Source organism: Ananas comosus, linkage group 13 (genome assembly GCF_001540865.1).
Source record: "Ananas comosus cultivar F153 linkage group 13, ASM154086v1, whole genome shotgun sequence".
Lineage (NCBI taxonomy): Eukaryota > Viridiplantae > Streptophyta > Magnoliopsida > Poales > Bromeliaceae > Ananas > Ananas comosus.
The window spans coordinates 4503935-4521105 of NC_033633.1; the positions used below are offsets into that span (position 1 = coordinate 4503935).

The following is a 17171-nucleotide window of genomic DNA, read 5'->3' on the forward strand; positions in this document are numbered from 1 at the left end:
TATTTCTATTAAATGGATAAAAAAAAATTAGTCTAGTGGAGAGAAAAGTGAACACAATTTTTTTTTTTCTTAACCAATTTATTCAATCTAAAATGGTGATATTAGGAACACACTTTCTTTTTTTCTTTTTCTACTGATTATCCATATGGCATCACCCTATCTTTTAATTTTTAAAAAATATATATATAAAAATACAGTAAACATAGAATAGCAGACCCTCTTTATTGAAGAAAAAAAAACATAGAATAACAGACCCTCTTTATTGAAAAAAAAAAGAAAAAGAAAAGTAAAGTAAAGGGAAAACATGCACTCACGACATGACTCTAATCCTTTCTCTTCGTCAGTTGAATAGGCAAACCCCCTTTCATCCTCAGAGTAACTGAGAGTATGTGCTCGGGAGTGCTCTCCTTCCCCACAACACTAATCCGAAACCGTTCAAACACACATGCTACGACTGATTTCATCTGTATATAAGCCATTTCCTTCCCCAAGCACATTCTCGGCCCCGCGTGAAACACCGGGTAACGGAACGAGCTCTCCGGCCGGAAAACCCCCTTCTCCAACCACCTCTCCGGCTTATACTCTTCGCAATCCGTCCCCCATACGTCTTCCGATCTTCCCATAGCGTAAGCACTGTACGTCACGAACCATCCTTTCCCCACGAATGTTCCGTCCGGCAGAACATCGTCTTCTTTACACAACAACGTGCCCACAGGCACCGGAGGGTGCAGTCTCATCGACTCCGATATCGCGGCGTGCAAGTAGTGCATCTCTCGCAGCTCGTCAAAGCTGAACGTCTCGCCCGAATTCGGATTCGCAGCTCGAACCGCTCTGATCTCTTCTAGAATCTTCTTTTCTACGTCGGGTCTCGTGGACGTGATCCAGAAGAACCATGTCAGTGCCGACGACGTCGTCTCCCGGCCTGCGAGGAGGAAGCTTATCATGATGTCCCGAAGGGTTTCGTTCGTGTGGTCTTCGTTTGAGGTGAATCTAGATAGTATATCATCTCCCCGGTCCGAATCTTTCTCCTTCCGTGCCAAGATGATCTTCATGGCGTAGTCGTGAACTGTCGATACCGAGTCTCTCAGCTGCCGCTCCGAGCCGATGTTGAGTAGCTTCTTGATTTTCCACGTCGCCGCCAGCGCGCCCATGAACCGGCCCATCACGAGGTTCTGAGCCTCCTCGAAAGCCTTCATGAATCGTAAGTTTGCGCCGATGAAGCCCTCCTCCATAAGGCAGGCAGGGTCTTCGCCGAAGGCCACCTTGCAGATGTTGTCGAATGCGAATCGCTCGAGAACGTCCTGCAGGTCGACGGCAGCCTTATTCTTCTCGGTGTTATCCAGCAGCGGCAGCAGTCTGTGCAGTATTTCAGATTGGACCGCGTCCACCACGAAGTTGCGAAGCGACTTCTTATTGAACTCGAAGCTCGCGGCCTTGCGTTGCCACCGCCACTGCTCGCCGTCGGAGTTGAAGATCCCGCAGCCGAGGAAGTCCTCCAGTATCGCGATCGACCGTTCGCCTTTCGGGTAGTTGTCGAAGTTGGTCTTGAGCACGTGCTCGATGTGCGAAGGATTGGCCGTGATGATTCCGCTCTCGCCCGGGCTGTGGAACATCATTGCTTGGTTCGGGCTCCGGACGATGATCTCCGTCACCCAGTCAAGGAACCGGTGGCGGTTCTTGATAAACTGAGGAAGGTGGCCGAGAAGTGGGTAGGATTTGAGGCCATGGGCAATTGGTTTTCTTGATTGGCCTTGGTGGAAGAAGAACAAGTAGAAGAACAAGTAGAGGAAGAGTGGGAGGAGCAAGAAGAGAGGGACTGCTTGTATAATATTGCTGCTGCAGGAAAGGTCCATATCTTAGTTTTTTAGAGTTGTTTTTGTATAGAAATTAACTTGTTACGCTTATGCATGTAAAGGAGTAGTGTGATATAGATATATATATATAGTTGCATTTGATTAGGTCGGATGCTTTTGTATGACTATATTTAGATTACAAGGGATGGTGGATTTTGGACGTGGGACCGGGGACATGTATTGGAGCCTTTACGCAAAAGAAATTTCTTACAGCCGAAGAAAAGTGAATGTTATGCGGTTATTATTTCAAACAGTTTGTAATATTAATTTCAACACCTTCTAGAATTTCTATTGCTAATACTCAAAGATCAAACAAAAACAACACTTGTATATATTTTGGGACTTGCATGCGTACGTTTCTCAACAAAATTCTAGAAGATCGGCCACGTTGACAGTATTGCAAAAGATAAATACTTGTGGATTATCAACTTCCAATTTATAATGATTGGTTTGAGGAGTTTAACCGAGATTGGACCTTTGACCTCTGAACCTTCAAACTATCCAGTTTCGTGACCAGATTAATTTTCAAAGAATCCAAGAGTATTTAGTTCTGCCTCAAAGAATTAGCAAGGAAGCAATCAGGAAGCAATCATACATTATTAGCTCGCTCTTCGCAAGAGAGCTCGTGTTTGGCTCGAAATAAGATCGAGATCGAATCGCTCATTTCGCAAACAAGCCGAACATGAACTGGGATCAGCTCGCTCGTGTTCGGCTCGATAACAGCTCAAATATATATATATATATATATATATATATATATATATATATATATATATATATATAAAAGATCAGCATTTTATCGCCAAAAAATAGAAAAAGAAAAAAAGAGAGTAAAGAGAGGTGAGACGAAGTTTCACATGCATGTATTTCAATAGTTGAAAAGATATATAATAACGTCACTGTGATCAGCAAGCAGAGACAAAGTTTATACCCATTTATTCAAGAAATTGACAAAAACATATGAGCGAATGCTCACGGAATTCGATGAACAAGCAACTAATAGCTGAAAGTTCCAGACACATCACCGAAAGAAATATAATTTTAATTACAAGCTAGCTCAGGAATTAAGAAACCGTACATCTAGATCAAATATAATAGTATTTAATATATACTTTAGTTAGTACGTATATAATTACTTATATATAGTCGTGACACATAAATGTTTGGACACATACAAGATGATAATAGTGTTAAGCTTCGTTTATTTTATTTAGAAATAAATTTTAATTAGCTGAAAAATATGAATTAACTAGGATTCGAACTTGGGACCTCGGGTACCAACCACCAAATCTTTTGCCACTTGCTATAGGGACAGTCGGTGTAAATGCTTGATCCGAAAAGTACATTTAAGTAAGAATACATTTTATGTATCTTCTTGCTATATGCAAGCAGTTTTTATATTCTACTAGCTAGTTTTTACCTTAAAAGGATTATAAAGGAAAACAAAAAAGGAACACCTTTTCTAATTTTTAATATATGTTCATACCTGACCACCTGACCTCCCTCGCTTTTTATTTATTAATTTTTTTTTTCTTTCCTTTCTCTGCTTGTCTTTTTTCGATGTATCCTTTTTTGTAAGGAAGCCCCGGCTGCTTTCATCCTGCAGTATGTTTAGTTCATTTTGCCTAATGAATGAAGCAGGTAGCTTGCTATCTTTTTTTAGAAAAAAAAAATATGTTCATACTTCAAATCAAACTACAAGACTTCCCTATAATGAAGATTGATAGTTCGTAGTAGCTTAATTACTAAGAAAATGTAATAACCTTGAATTGGAAAATTAGCTAACGGCTAGACAAAGCATGAAGGGAAATAAAAGTAGTTTCTTGCACTCAAAAAGTCTGTACGTATAGCATTGTAAACAACAGATTGTTGTTGCTGCTGATTCTGAATAGTCGTTGCAAGTACACATCAACATTTCTTTGTTTCGTGCAAAAGTTTTAAATTGCATGTTAAGCCTTTTCTCAAGTCTCAACCTCAACAAGACGAAACATTCTTTACCTTGCCTTCTGCACATTTGACCTGATTATCACAAGTAGCTAGGGATGTCAATGGGTCGGCCGGATTCGAGACGGATTTTCAAAAATTCGAACCTGAATCCGACTCCAAACTTAAAACCCGAATCCGAACCCGTAACCTGTGGACGGATTTTAGAAATCCATATCCAAATCCGAACCTGACCAAAATTCTGAAACCCAAATCTGAACCTGAACCGAAACAATTATTCTCGTTCCAATATTTCAAAATATATTACATTAAATCTAAATTTTTAAAGTACAAATTTAAATATAACATCAAATTTTTATATACATATTATATATAATGTAAAATAATTAAATTCGGATTTGGGTCAGGTTTGGGTTTGGATCGGGTACAGTCAAAATTTATATCCGTCGGATTTTTATTTTTGATATCCATATATATCCAAAACCATATCTGTTTAGTGTTGGATAAATCGATCCGTTCCATTCGGGTCCGGATTCAGATAAAATTTCAGAGATATCAATATCTATTGACATCCCTAATTGCAAGATTAATAATTGAATTACAACAAAAATCTAACAGTGGTGCATTAATAGGTTAATCATGCATATTTAGGACAAAAATTTTATGGACACTCTGTCCATGTGAAGTTATTTGGGGATATTTCGGATGGACGCCATGTGGCAACCGGGGCCACGTGGGATCATCATCCCGCTGCTCTGCCTGTTGGGAGAGCAGTGGAGTTTTTTTCGATGCACCAGGTTCACCTATTTTACTTTAAAATTTTATTTTTTATTTTTAAATATAATTTAATATAATAGATATATATTTTATGATATCTAAAAATATATATGCACAAGGATTTTAAAAAATAAACCATAAATTCTTTTACATATATTTTTAAAATATCATAATATATACTAGTTAAGAGACCCACGCGATGCTGCGGGTAGTTATTTTAAAATTTAATTTTGAAACTTAGTTATAAAAATCAATTTCAGAATTTAAATGGTGCAATAAGTACATCAAAAAATTTTAATAGACACCGACCGTCCCTAAAATAAATGGCAAAGGGCTTGGTGGTTGGTACTCGAGACCCAAGTTCGAATCCTAGTTGATTTACATTTTCAGCTAAGTTTATTTCTAAATGAAATAAGCGAAGCGGGTAGCGTGCTATCTATTTCTCAAAAAAAAAAAAAAATTTAATAGGCATAGTAGTCTCCCATTAGTTAGTGAAATAATTTTAGTAGGTATCGTAGGCCCCCAGTAGCTAGTGAATAAGAAGAGAAAATCATTAATTGTGATTCTCGCAATTAATTTTCATCAAATATAAAATTAACTTAAGCTGCATCATTTTTTTTATTTTTTAATGTACAATTTATATGTGAATGCTCAATATTACAAAATTAATATTTATATTTAATACCAGTAGTCTAAATTATTTAACATTTATTTATATATTTTACATTTTATAAAAATAAATAGTAAATTATATAATAAATTATTATATAATAATATATCTATTTACAAATAAAATACTATATATAATAAATAAATATAAATCATTTATAAATAAAATTTTATATATATAATACTATATATAATAAATAAATAATATTTATAAATAAAATTTCATATATATATATATATATATATATATATATATATATATATATATATATATATATATATATATATATATATAGAATGAGAGGGACCACGGAGCCGAAATGCCTCGTGGACCCGAGAAAACCTCCAATGAGCCCCGCGGTTTTTCGGCTCCGCACAGACCCGCCACGCCGCGCGTACCGCGCCCGCACCCAGCGCCGACCAGCGCGCCCGCCACGGGCGCCCCACGCCGGCGCCCGCCGCGCCCGCGGCCGCTCGCAGTCACGCCAGCGACGGAGGGACCCCGACGTAAGCGCCCGAGCCGCCCCGGCGTCAACGCCCGTCCCGCACCGCGCCCGCGCCACGCGTCGGTTCGCATCCACGCCAGCGCCGGAGCCGCCCTCGCGCCAGCGCCCGCCGCGCGCCGCGCCCGAGCCCGGTCCCGCTCACGGCTCCGCCCGCTGCAGCTCCCGCAGCTCGCACCCGAGCCCGCGCCTCGCCAGCCCCCGCGCCAACGCCCACCTGGCGCCGCGCCCGCACACATCGAGGCTCCGCCCGCGGCCGCCCGCGCGCCGTGCCCTCACCAGCGGCTCTGCCTCCTCGCGACACGTGTGTAGTTATTGAGGAATAATATATAGTCGCCGTGCCCTCACCAGCGGCTTTGCCTCCTTGCGACACGTGTATAGTTATTGAGGAATAATATATAGTTATAGATTATAAATATTAGATTATAATTAAAAAGTAAAAAATAAAATTTTAAAACAAAAAATGGTGCACCGGGTGCACCCAAAAAAAAAACCACTACTCTCCCAAAAGCAGAGCAGCGGGGCGTGGGGAGCTGTTACGCGCGCCCATCCGAGGCGTCCGAGTGCCACGCGGCAGCCATCCGTCGTATCCCCAAATTACTTTCTATGGGCACGATACCCAGAAAATTTTTGCCCGCATATTTACAAACTATGAAAAGGGTTCAGCACAGACAGCGAAGAGAACAACAGCGTCTAAATGAAATATGTAAGCTAATCAAAAGTTCAAAAAAAAAGAATCAACGAGAATGTAAAAAGTAGAAGTTTTAAATTTAGTATGAATATTTGAAGTCTTTTATATGGAGTACGCCCCTATAGCACTCGCGAGAAATAGCTATGTTAGATGTGACTCGAAATTGATAATCGACTTAAATCCGGATTTTTCGACTCGCCGACAGTTTCACGGTGTAACCAAATTGGAAAATAAAATTATGAAGAAAAAATGAATGTCTGTAATGGGTAGCAGAGGGCTCGGGCCAACAGGCCCGAACCCGTAGCCCACCACTGACATTCGCCAGGGGATACGGGGGGACAAAGCCTCCCGCGGTACGGATAAGATCCGAAACCCATTAAGAGTTTCCTTTTCATTTTTGCGCTAGAGGCGTGAGATGGTAGTCGGTTGTACTTTCTGAACATTGTATTTCTTTTTTCGTTCGATAGTGAAGTTCTATTCTTTCTCGTCCGTGATTTTTTTCTGTAAAAAATTTTTCACGTAAATTTGTGTGTTCTTCTATTTTTGTTTGTGGTTTGTTTATTTTGTGTTTGTCATTTTCGTTTTTATTTATGCGTTTGTCGTAACAAGCTAGCAATAAAAGGATTCAGACGCCATCAGCATAAGACTGCCGTGTATTGATCCATGCAAACACATGGGGTCGATGCATGATTAAGTCCAACAATGTTAGGCGTTTGCACGTACTATGTTACGATATATACTTTTACTGTGCAGATGGCTGATCGGCAATAGGAGCATGCCACGGCAGGTAAAACCATATTGTTAATTAACGTAGAAAATTATTAAACAAAAAGATGCTCTCGTTTGTTAAACCAAACACAATAAAGATGCTACTGATTACTGTTACACAAATATTTCCGAAGGATTTTCTCAGTATAATTTGTTCCAAATAATATGACTGCTGGTTCGAATCGAAGTGAAATTTAGACTGGTACTCACAGGAAAATATCATTTGATGCAGATTCCTTCGTTAACATCCTACTTTATTAAGGGAGATCATTAGCGAAACACTAGTGACAAAATCGAAAGCTAAAAAAAGAAAAAGAAACAAATGGACTTCAGTTTAGCAAACGGATATGAATATTGGTGGAACAAACATTTAGGTAGAACAAATTAGCAGAAACAAAGAAAAAGGAGAAAGAAACACGAAAGGATTAAAACGAGCTGATTTTGTCATACCATGCATCATGTTGGCCAAGTATCAACAGCATATAACCCCTAGGCCGACAACATGACTAAAAACCCTCTGATGCAGAACAAGTTTGAACCAATATTGATCGGATTAAACCGATTTAGCTCAATAATTTTTACATTAGATTAGAGTAGTTGAGCATATCTTTTAGTTGGTTAAATGAAAAATTTTAATTATTCTCTTTATTTGGTTTTATCTGTATTTCTAGATAAAGCTCTAATGATTTAGTTGGTTTATGTGTATTTAAGGCTAAAGGTACTAGAGCTTCATTGTATGAGAAGAATGATATTAATAAATTAGTAAAAGATTTCGAAACATTTGGTGCATGAGCAATCTTTTTCCTTCGCGAATGCTTCTTTGGCTGCTGCATGTAACGACTAATTAACTACTCCAACTGCATATGCTATGTTTGGTTGGGTCATAGTTCGATATATTGAACTACCGCTCAGTTGTCGATACATGGTTGAGTCAGCCAATTCCTTTCATTCTTCTGCACAAAATCTGATATTTGGTTCCATAGGTGTAGAGATAGGCTTACAGTTTAACATACCATACCTTTGGAGAAGATCCTTTGCGTATTTTTGTTGACACAGGAATAGGCCATCCTTTATGTGCTCCACCTCGAGCCCAAGAAAGTGTCTCAACTCTCCAAGCTCCTTCATTTGAAAGCATATAGATAGATTCTCTCTTGTGCTATTCATCTCCTCTTCGTCATCTCCGGTGATGATTAGGTCATCTACATCGACTAGTACGATGGATATCTTCTCCTATTGCTTCTTGATGAATAAGCTTGAATCTGCAGGTGTAATCTGATATCCGCTTTGCACTAAGAACTCACCTATTTTGTCATACCATGCTCTTGGTGCCTGTTTTAGTCCGTAGAGAGCTTTCCTTAACTTACACACATACTGAGGATGAGTCTTACTTTCGAAATCTCTTGGTTGCTCCATGTATATGTCTCGATCGACCTCCCCATGTAAGAATGCATTCTTCACGTCCATTTGCCATAACTTTCATGATTTGTTGGCGGCAAGTGCTACCAGCACTCGTACAGTTGTGATCTTAGCACCGGACTGAATGTCTCGTCGTAATCCAATCCAAACTGCTGTGAGAACCCTATACCAGTCGAGATTTGTACCTCTCTACTGACCCATTTGGACAGGTATTAATTTGCTTTATATACCCATCAACATGATATGGACTTCACATCCTTTGCCTTTGGTACCGGCTTCCAATTTTGATTCTGCTTCAGTGCCTGGATCTCTTTGTCCATTGTGTTCCTCCACTTCTTGCTTATAACTACTTCATAGATGGCCGGCTCTTTTGGAGTCTCTTCTTCTTCTTCAGCGAGAGCAGCATTTGCATACTTGGAATTAGGTTTTCTTTGCCTAGAAGACCTTCTTAACTACGTACCTGTATCTTCAAGTTGACTTGGTCGATCCTCTTCTGGGATTTGATAATGTATACCAGTTCACCAAGATTCTGGAGACTTCTAGAGTTGCTGCTCATCACTAGTTGGCTCCATGGAAGGTTGATCAGTTTCTTCTTGCTCCGTCGTCGTCTTCTTTTCTTCTTGTACTTGCTCTCTAAGCTTTTCTTGTAGCTTGATTTCTATCTCTTTAGAATCTGGTAGTATCACTTCTTGTGAGGACCACCAAGACGACGCCTGAGTGATAGTCTTTTTCTAACTCTATGATGGCGAATGAGGCTTGACATCCCACTCTTCTTCACTATTGTATGCTACTTGGTGGTCACCTGGTGTTGCCATATTGACTTGTGCTTGTTTCTTCATGTGCCAACAGTCTCAAGCGAAGTGTCCTTTCTTGCCACAGTTATAACACTCTCCGCTTCGTCATTCGTCGCCTTTAGATCGCCAATTATTTTGCTCCTTCTGGTTGTGGAAACCCCCTACAAGGTGGTTCTCTCCCGACCTTTGTTTTGACCCACTTAACTCCTTCAGTGGCTTTACATTTCTTGGCCCTCCCATTGCTCGACCTTTTCTTTTGCTGCTAAAGAGTGCCTTCTCTTCATTTTTCAATGAAACTCCAGTCATCTGTTTAGCCAGAGCCTCCTAATTGGCTAGTAAATTTTCCAACTCCACTAACGTTGGTTGAGTGGGCCAGCCTCGGATAGCAGTAATAAACTCGTTATATTCGGGTTTTAGGCTATGAATAATAATTCTCTTCATCCATTGATCACTAATTTTTTACTCTAAATCTAATTGGGAAATTTCACGGCAAAGAGATTTTACCTTCATGAAGTACTAACTGATCGTCATGTTGCCCTGCGATATCGTCATTAGCTCATTCTCCAGCAATTGAAGTCGAGTATCGTTCTTCTTTGAAAATAACAAGGTGAGGGTATCCCATGCAGCCTTGATGTGTCTACTTCTTTGATATGCTCCAGCAGCTCTTCTTCAATCATCGTCTTCAAAACGAGCATCACCTTTCCTACCTTAATATGCCACTTCCTGAGCTCCTCTGCATTCTCATTCGATGGTGAAGTTGTTTCAGCACCACCGATTACCTCCCACAGATCCTGCCTTTGTAGGTAGGGATCGATGCAGGTTTACCAATACCTATAATTATGGTTATTTAGCTTCTTAATTTCACTAGTTGTACCAGCAAAATCTGCTATAGTGACTTGGTGATTGCCCGACAGTCAACTAAGTAAGTTTGGTCCTAGACCAACCAACTTCATTGTCCCAGATTGTGCAACAGCAGAATCTCTGCTTATATCGGTATTTAACTGCCTGAATTGGCAGAATTTCACCGACTTAATTAGCAGAATATTTTCTACAATATGGCTCTAATACCAAATTGTAGGATATTGGCATACCAAACTAATAATAAAACTCTCTTTATTACACACATCACTTGGTGTGGGAATCTCATACCTATTTATAGGCCTCTAACCCACCAACTTGAGCACTCTAGAGTATTCCAGAGTACTTATTTCTAGAGTTCTCTAAAGTGCTCAATTAGTAAGTAAAGAAAGAGCACTTATTTTTACAGCACTCTAGAGTGTTCTATATAAGAGAGAGAGAGAGATTTGCCTCTTTTAGAATTGTTTGATTCTACACATATATGGATTTTGTTTGGCAACAATTATTAAAATCCTATACCTTGTTTGGCATTGTTGCCATTTTTAGTTTTTATAATATAAAAAAGGGAAAACTTCAAAAACCCCCCCTGTGGTTTCGTGCATTCTCGCTTTGCTACCCTGTGGTTTAAAACGTATCAATTTACCCCCCTGTGGTTTCATTTTTATCTTTTCGGAAGCTTTTTCGTTAATATTTCGTTAAATTATATACAAAAAACTTCAGATAACCATCTATATTTATCGAATAGTCACTTTAGTATCCTTTAATTTTAACTTTGTCGCTGATTTAAAAAAATAATAATAATAAAATTGATAACAAAAAGATAAAAACGAAACCACAGGAGGACAAATTTATACGTTTTAAACCACAGGGTAGCAAAGTGAGAATGCACGAAACCACAGGGGGGATTTTTGAAGTTTTACCTAATAAAAATTGTGGGTGGATGCATTACCGAGTGGATTTCTCTACTCTCGTCATTGTTGACTAGTTTCAATATACGGGAAGTCAAAAGTCATTTTTTTCAAAAATATAAAAAAGTCAAAAAAAAAAAAAGGGTTACTACTACTAAATCATTGTGTGTCTGTATGTGGGTGGGTGGAACGAAGGTGCGAAAAACTCAGCAGATGTATGAATTTCAAGCATTCTACCATCTACCCACAAACTCCATTGCAATGGAACTTCTTCTGTAATAAAACACACAAAGATGGCAACAATACTAAACAATGCCTAACTAGTAACTTTTTTCTGCTTCTATGTTTTATTTTTAAGGCATTGTTCCAAGGCGTTGTTCCACATCAAGCGTGGGCACATTGCAAGCTAACCAACAATAAGAATACAAAAACCGATCCAGCAGCACATTCAATCACAGTGAGTTTTAAGTTAAGAGGAAAAAATAAAACAAGCAAAAAAGCTGAAGTATACCCCAACAAGGCCTTACGATACAGGTAAACAGTAATACATTCATGTAAATCATACAAAAACACACTATAAATATCCAGGGCGTGCAGAGGAAGAACCAGAAAGATGCAAAGGAGCAAAATATTCACAGATAGATATACCAAGTTATTAACATTATCCCATTTTAGATAAGAACATAAAAAAAAAGATTTGTGGTATGTAAACATACATACTTGCATAAACCATGCTCGCACTAGCATGATGAGAGAGAAAAAAAAAAAGGCTGGTTGAGCAGCAAGATAGCGAAATTTACTTCCTTCAATTTCAAAATCTGATCCCGCTCGAGCATTATCCAGGTCAAGAGTTCCCTTCAAGGTTGTTGAGCACAGGAAGAACAATAAACAATAAAAGTGGTTAAACTGGCATCTCGAGATCAAGTTTCAGCTTTTGAATCTGCATATTGAGATAACCAATGAGCAATATTACATTTACTGATTGAACGAAACGACAAAAAGAAATAGGCAAAAAATACGGAACGAAGCTCAACTAATTTTCTCCATTGTGAAATAAAAGAGTACAAAGGAAAGCCTCTTGCCCTATCCTAAATCCCACTCACACCACCATTTCAGCCTCTCTCAAACTAGCAGGTATTCCAACATCCAATCTCATGGTCGCCTTGTACTTCTCTGGCACTTCTGCACCACCCTGCATGCAAATCTCCACAACAGCAGGCGCCTGCCCATAGAAGTTCCTGAGCTCCCTCTGCAACTCCTCTCCAGATTCTGGCATGTGCCAAACATACCGCGGCGGTATTAAGTCATCAAGCACAGCAGCCTGCCACCCATGCTGCCCATTTCTCTGTTGGTGCTTGAATGCTCCACAGTTCTGTGCCTTGTGTCCGCTTGGCCCCACGTGCACCTCGGGACAATACCCGCATACCCTAACTGCATACTTTCTCATAAGCCTGTCTGCACCCTCCCTTAGAGTTTCCCATCCTTCAAGCGTTTCCTTGGAGAGTGAAGTGGTTTCCTCAGAGTTGGATGGGGGGAAAATCTCAGATTCAGGTATTTCATGTATAATTGGCTTCTTGTGTTTATCAGGCTCTGGATCTGGGAGGTCATCTTCATCAGCATCGATGATTTCACTTTTCCCCACTCTGATAACGGGCTTCCTGAGGTTGAGTACAACATATTAGAAAACATAGTTCTCCAATAGGAAGCTTTGAGGGGAAAAAAAGAACCAAAAAAGGTGGTTTCAAATAGTATTAAAGCGGAAAGTGTAAGTTCAAAACTCCTAGTCTAATTCAATATCCTCCCATTTATCACAAGTCTCCATATTGGGTTTGTTGTCAAAATACTCCGACAGATTTGAAAGTGGACTGTTTAAGTATTAAGAAACTACACTCTCTAGTAGATTAAGCTTATAAAGACAAAAAGATTGTTTCACACCTGCGGCGCTTGGTGGGAAGGTCGGGGAGGTCCACCCCAGCCTGGATGCAGAGTTCCACAATTGCTGGGATGCGGGGGATCGAGAATCGCTCCTCGTGAGAGATGCGCTTTCCTAGGCGATCAAAGAGATGGTAGGCTTCAATTGGCACAAACACATCTTCCAATGAGGCACGAGTCCACTCATGCTGGCCCTTGCGGTGGTCGGACTGCATGCCTCGGCATGTTTTGAAAGGGTGACCGGTAGATCCAACGTGTATTTCGTTGCAGTGCCTAAGGAAAGATTAGGTCCTCATTCATGATTACTGCTTTGGGTAAATAAAAAGAGAAACCTTGCAAATTACTGAAAGTATCGAACTCATGAAAGTTTTGCAAAGCACTATAAATCACACTTTGAGCAGAGAAGAGAAAACAACACAGTTGGAAGTATTTCATCCAAGTATTTTAGCTCCAACAGAAATGCAGTAGCTTCAAAGTATAAGAATGTACAGCACTATCGTTCAAGACCAGTAATCGAATATTATGTTGGGAATAAAACTACAGAAGTTTCAACCTCCAAATATATTGCAACTCACAATAGCAACAATTGTCCTCTATGAGATTGATCTTTCTGTGCATATCAATCAAGAATGGCTTCCCCATAAACAAGAAAGGCTACATACCATTAATAAGAGAAGCACAGGCAATGATTAATAAATGTAAAGCCTTCTTGACTATAATACATGAATTGGATAAATGCTTGGATTTTCTGAATTAAAAAAAATATATCCTATATTAGTTATAAGAATGTTTACATGTTACGTCCCACTGGTCGTATCGATCAAGTTCTTTATATGGTAAACCAAATTTTGAATAATTTACAATGTGATATCTTTCCATTTGGCTTCATTTGTTCATCAGACGTGGCAACTACAATAGCTGATTAGTTCAATATTAATCAAATATTTAAGAGTCATTAAAAAAAAAAAAAAAAAAAGTTCCAATAGAGAGGAGAGTTACTTGCATGCTTGCACTGGCACTACTTTCATAAGTCTCCTCAGGTTGTTGCTGAGTGAGATCCTTGCATTCATCACTTCATATGCAACTGGTATCAAGCTTCTAACGAGCATCCCATTTCTTGGAGGCAGAGTTGGTCTTCTTGGTTTTCCCTTGGCCTTCTTCAGCCTCTCTCGTGCTGCGCGCCTTAACTCCACAATTGGAATCGGAAATGGTTTCTTTTCCCTCTTTGAGTAGTAGGGTGGTAGATCAGCATTTTGAGGGTGATTACTTCTAACAACCAAAGAATTCGGATGAGCTTGGCAGATATTATGAGCTGGTACTCTACAAGTTATGCAAAACGAATACATTAGCACCATAATATGATGAAACACTCACAAAACTACAAAATCAAACATTTCAAAATTGTCTATTTTCAATGTTAGCGAGGCATGCAAAACATTTATGTGCAAACCTCAGAGAAATTAACGAAGTATCATCAAAAGTCAAGTCAATATCTCGACAGGTAATGTACATTTTACACCAAACTTCTCCAATGTCCATGCAAAGAAAACAGAATGATGACTCAAAATATTCGGCTGACTCATATTCAGGGTTGATGAAATCACAAAGCTAACCTCACGCACCGACCATGTTTCTGGCCATCCTTCACGGTGATCTCAAGTGCATCTAATTGTTCTTTGACCTGTTAAAACATATACTCAGCGACATAGAAAGGCAGAAATCTGTAACTCATTCGGGAAGTTATCTCAAAATTACTTCTGCTGACCACAGAAAGAAAACTGTACCTAAGATAAGACATGAATATAACTGGTACCATAATTTGAACACTTCACATCCTACTAATATACTAACTACTGATAATAGATATCAACTTATACAATCATCTTGATGAGTATGCAATACATAAAACGAAAAACGAGCACCCAACTTACTTAGGCCTAATTTGGGATCGCGTCTCCAAAAGCATATGCTTCTAGAATTTGGAAGGAAATTGAAACTAAGAGCAGCTGATTTTAGTCACCGCAATGCCAAACTACGTCTTACAGTTCTTAGTGCACCAAATTGGACACGTTTTTTCCTTTCGATGCCACATTAAACTCGTAAAACGCACTAAATTTGTAAAAAGTATGAGTATCTATTGATTCAAAAATGCGGAATTGGGACTCGTCCAATTCAGGGTAAGCAACTAAAATTTACAAGCGAGAACCTAAACACAATTACGACCTCGTTCTCGAAGGGGGAGTCGATCGAGGCCGATTCCGATCGCCGAAGGCCGCAGAATCGCCGGAGCGGAGCGCCGCCGAGGAGGGGACGAGCGCCACGGCGCCGGAGTGCTCCGGCGAGGGGCGGAGGAGTACGCTTCGAGGAAGGGTACGAGAGCAAGGGGTTCAATGAAGATGAAGAAACATGGCGAGGACGAGGAGGAGGATTAGGGTTTATGGGAAAGGAGGATGAGGAGGAGGAGGAGGAGGGCGAAGGAGAAGGCCTCGTGAGATAAACCCCCGCTCGCATCGTGTTCTCGTTCCCTCCAATCCTCGCGCAGCTAAGATGAGAGTGTAAATATCGGAGGCGCGTAGCGGAGGGAGGTGCGCCTCTGCGGGGGATACGATGTACTCTACGGACTCTACTCGGGTAAGATACGTACGGTATTTGCTGACGTGGCATTTTATGCGGAGGAAGCAGGGCATAAATTTGTTCGGAGCCCAATAGGAAAGCTATTGAATTCAGTGCATTCTACCGACCATTCGACCTGTAGCAAGTGACAAAGGGTCAGATGGTTGATATCAGAAATTTCAAATTCGAATCCTAATTACTTCACATTTTCAGCTAAATTTATTTTTAAATGAAATAAACGAAGCAGGTAGCGTGTGATTTATCTCTCAAAAAAAATTTCAGTGCATTCTCCACTACGTCTTCCTACTAACATTCATTTGATATTGCGAGAAAGACTGCATTACATACTATAAAAAAATATAATAAAAAATATTTTATTTATTTCCCTACGTAATTATTTTATTCTATATTTTGTGATGAATCGGTTACAATATATTTTCTATGGTTCCAATAGAGAACATAGAAATATATTCCTATATTGCTTTTACCCCAACTGCTGTCAGATAGGTCTCAATACCAAACTAAACCTTAAACGGGCCGGGCCCAAGGCCAAGAAGCTCAAACCCCAAGACCCGAGGTAAGCTCGTACCCAAATAGGTATTTACATCTTATTTATTTCGACCAATAATCAAATTTAAATTTAATTTCAAATATATTTATTTTTAAATTTTATTTAATTTTAAAATTTTATTTTATCTTAAATTCAAAGTTAAAATTTAACTATATATTGAATATTTTTGTATATTTTTTGAATTTCGACGAATCCAAAATTTTAGTATATGTTTTAAATTAAAAGTATCAAATTTTAATTTACCTTTAATTCAAAATTTAAAAATTTAATTTTGATCCCCTTTAATTATTTTTTAAAATGTTAATTAAAATTTGATATCTAAAATTAAATTTAATTCATGATCTAAAGTTCTAAACTCAAATATCACAAAATGAAAATAGAACTATATAATTATTTTCGGCAACAACTATTTAAATAGGAGTTAGAATATGACAGATATTTTCTAATAGTATATAGTAGATGAATTTCCTTTTTTAAATTTAAATTTCTATTGTAACATTTTGAGTAAATATGATATATAAATTTATATTAATTTGATATAACTATTAAAATAATTGTTACATGCATTTGCACGTACACTCAACTAGTGTGTGTATATGTGTCTATATATGCTATTATCAAACGTTTTGTGCTATTGAGTTTTCCGCCATTAAATCTATCATTTGACCATTTTTACCGATTAGATCATATTATTCAACTAACCAGCTACTCAACCTTAAGGGACCACTATCATAGCCGAAAATCTAATAACACTAAGGGCGTGTTTGGTTCGCCTCTTTTTCACCCTGGAATTGGAATTGGAATGGATAAATCCGTTTGTGGGTGTTTGGTACGCGAGAGTTCCATTCCGATTCCGATTCCCGAGTAGAATGAG

At 38.9% G+C, this 17171-nt stretch overlaps 2 protein-coding genes across 3 annotated transcripts; both read right to left on the bottom strand.

Annotated features, from left to right (window-relative positions):
- On the bottom strand, positions 324-1853 carry LOC109719773 (cytochrome P450 94B3-like). The gene has a single exon (XM_020246585.1). It carries the CDS (start codon positions 1851-1853, stop codon positions 324-326), a length of 1530 nt encoding a protein of 509 aa, XP_020102174.1.
- Positions 11794-15662, bottom strand: LOC109719569 (APO protein 2, chloroplastic-like). 2 transcript variants are annotated; one of them, XM_020246333.1, is made up of 5 exons: positions 15337-15662; positions 14727-14794; positions 14113-14382; positions 13117-13386; positions 11794-12839 (listed from the first exon to the last, which is right to left on the bottom strand). In XM_020246333.1, exons 1-5 carry the CDS (start codon positions 15622-15624, stop codon positions 12281-12283), a joined length of 1455 nt encoding a protein of 484 aa, XP_020101922.1. In that variant the 5' UTR covers positions 15625-15662; the 3' UTR covers positions 11794-12280. The 2 variants fall into 2 exon arrangements, with proteins under 2 accessions (XP_020101922.1, XP_020101921.1); XM_020246332.1 differs by having other exon boundaries at positions 14113-14433.

Coding starts and splice junctions, on each gene's coding strand:
- LOC109719773 (XM_020246585.1), bottom strand. CDS start 1,853: ATGGACCTTTCCTGCAGCAGCAATATTATACAAGCAGTCCCTCTCTTC.
- LOC109719569 (XM_020246332.1), bottom strand. CDS start 15,624: ATGCGAGCGGGGGTTTATCTCACGAGGCCTTCTCCTTCGCCCTCCTCC. Junction 13,387..14,112: donor GTGCCAGTGCAAGCATGCAA/GTAACTCTCCTC, acceptor ATCTTTCCTTAG/GCACTGCAACGAAATACACG. Junction 12,840..13,116: donor CTTCCCACCAAGCGCCGCAG/GTGTGAAACAAT, acceptor ACTCAACCTCAG/GAAGCCCGTTATCAGAGTGG.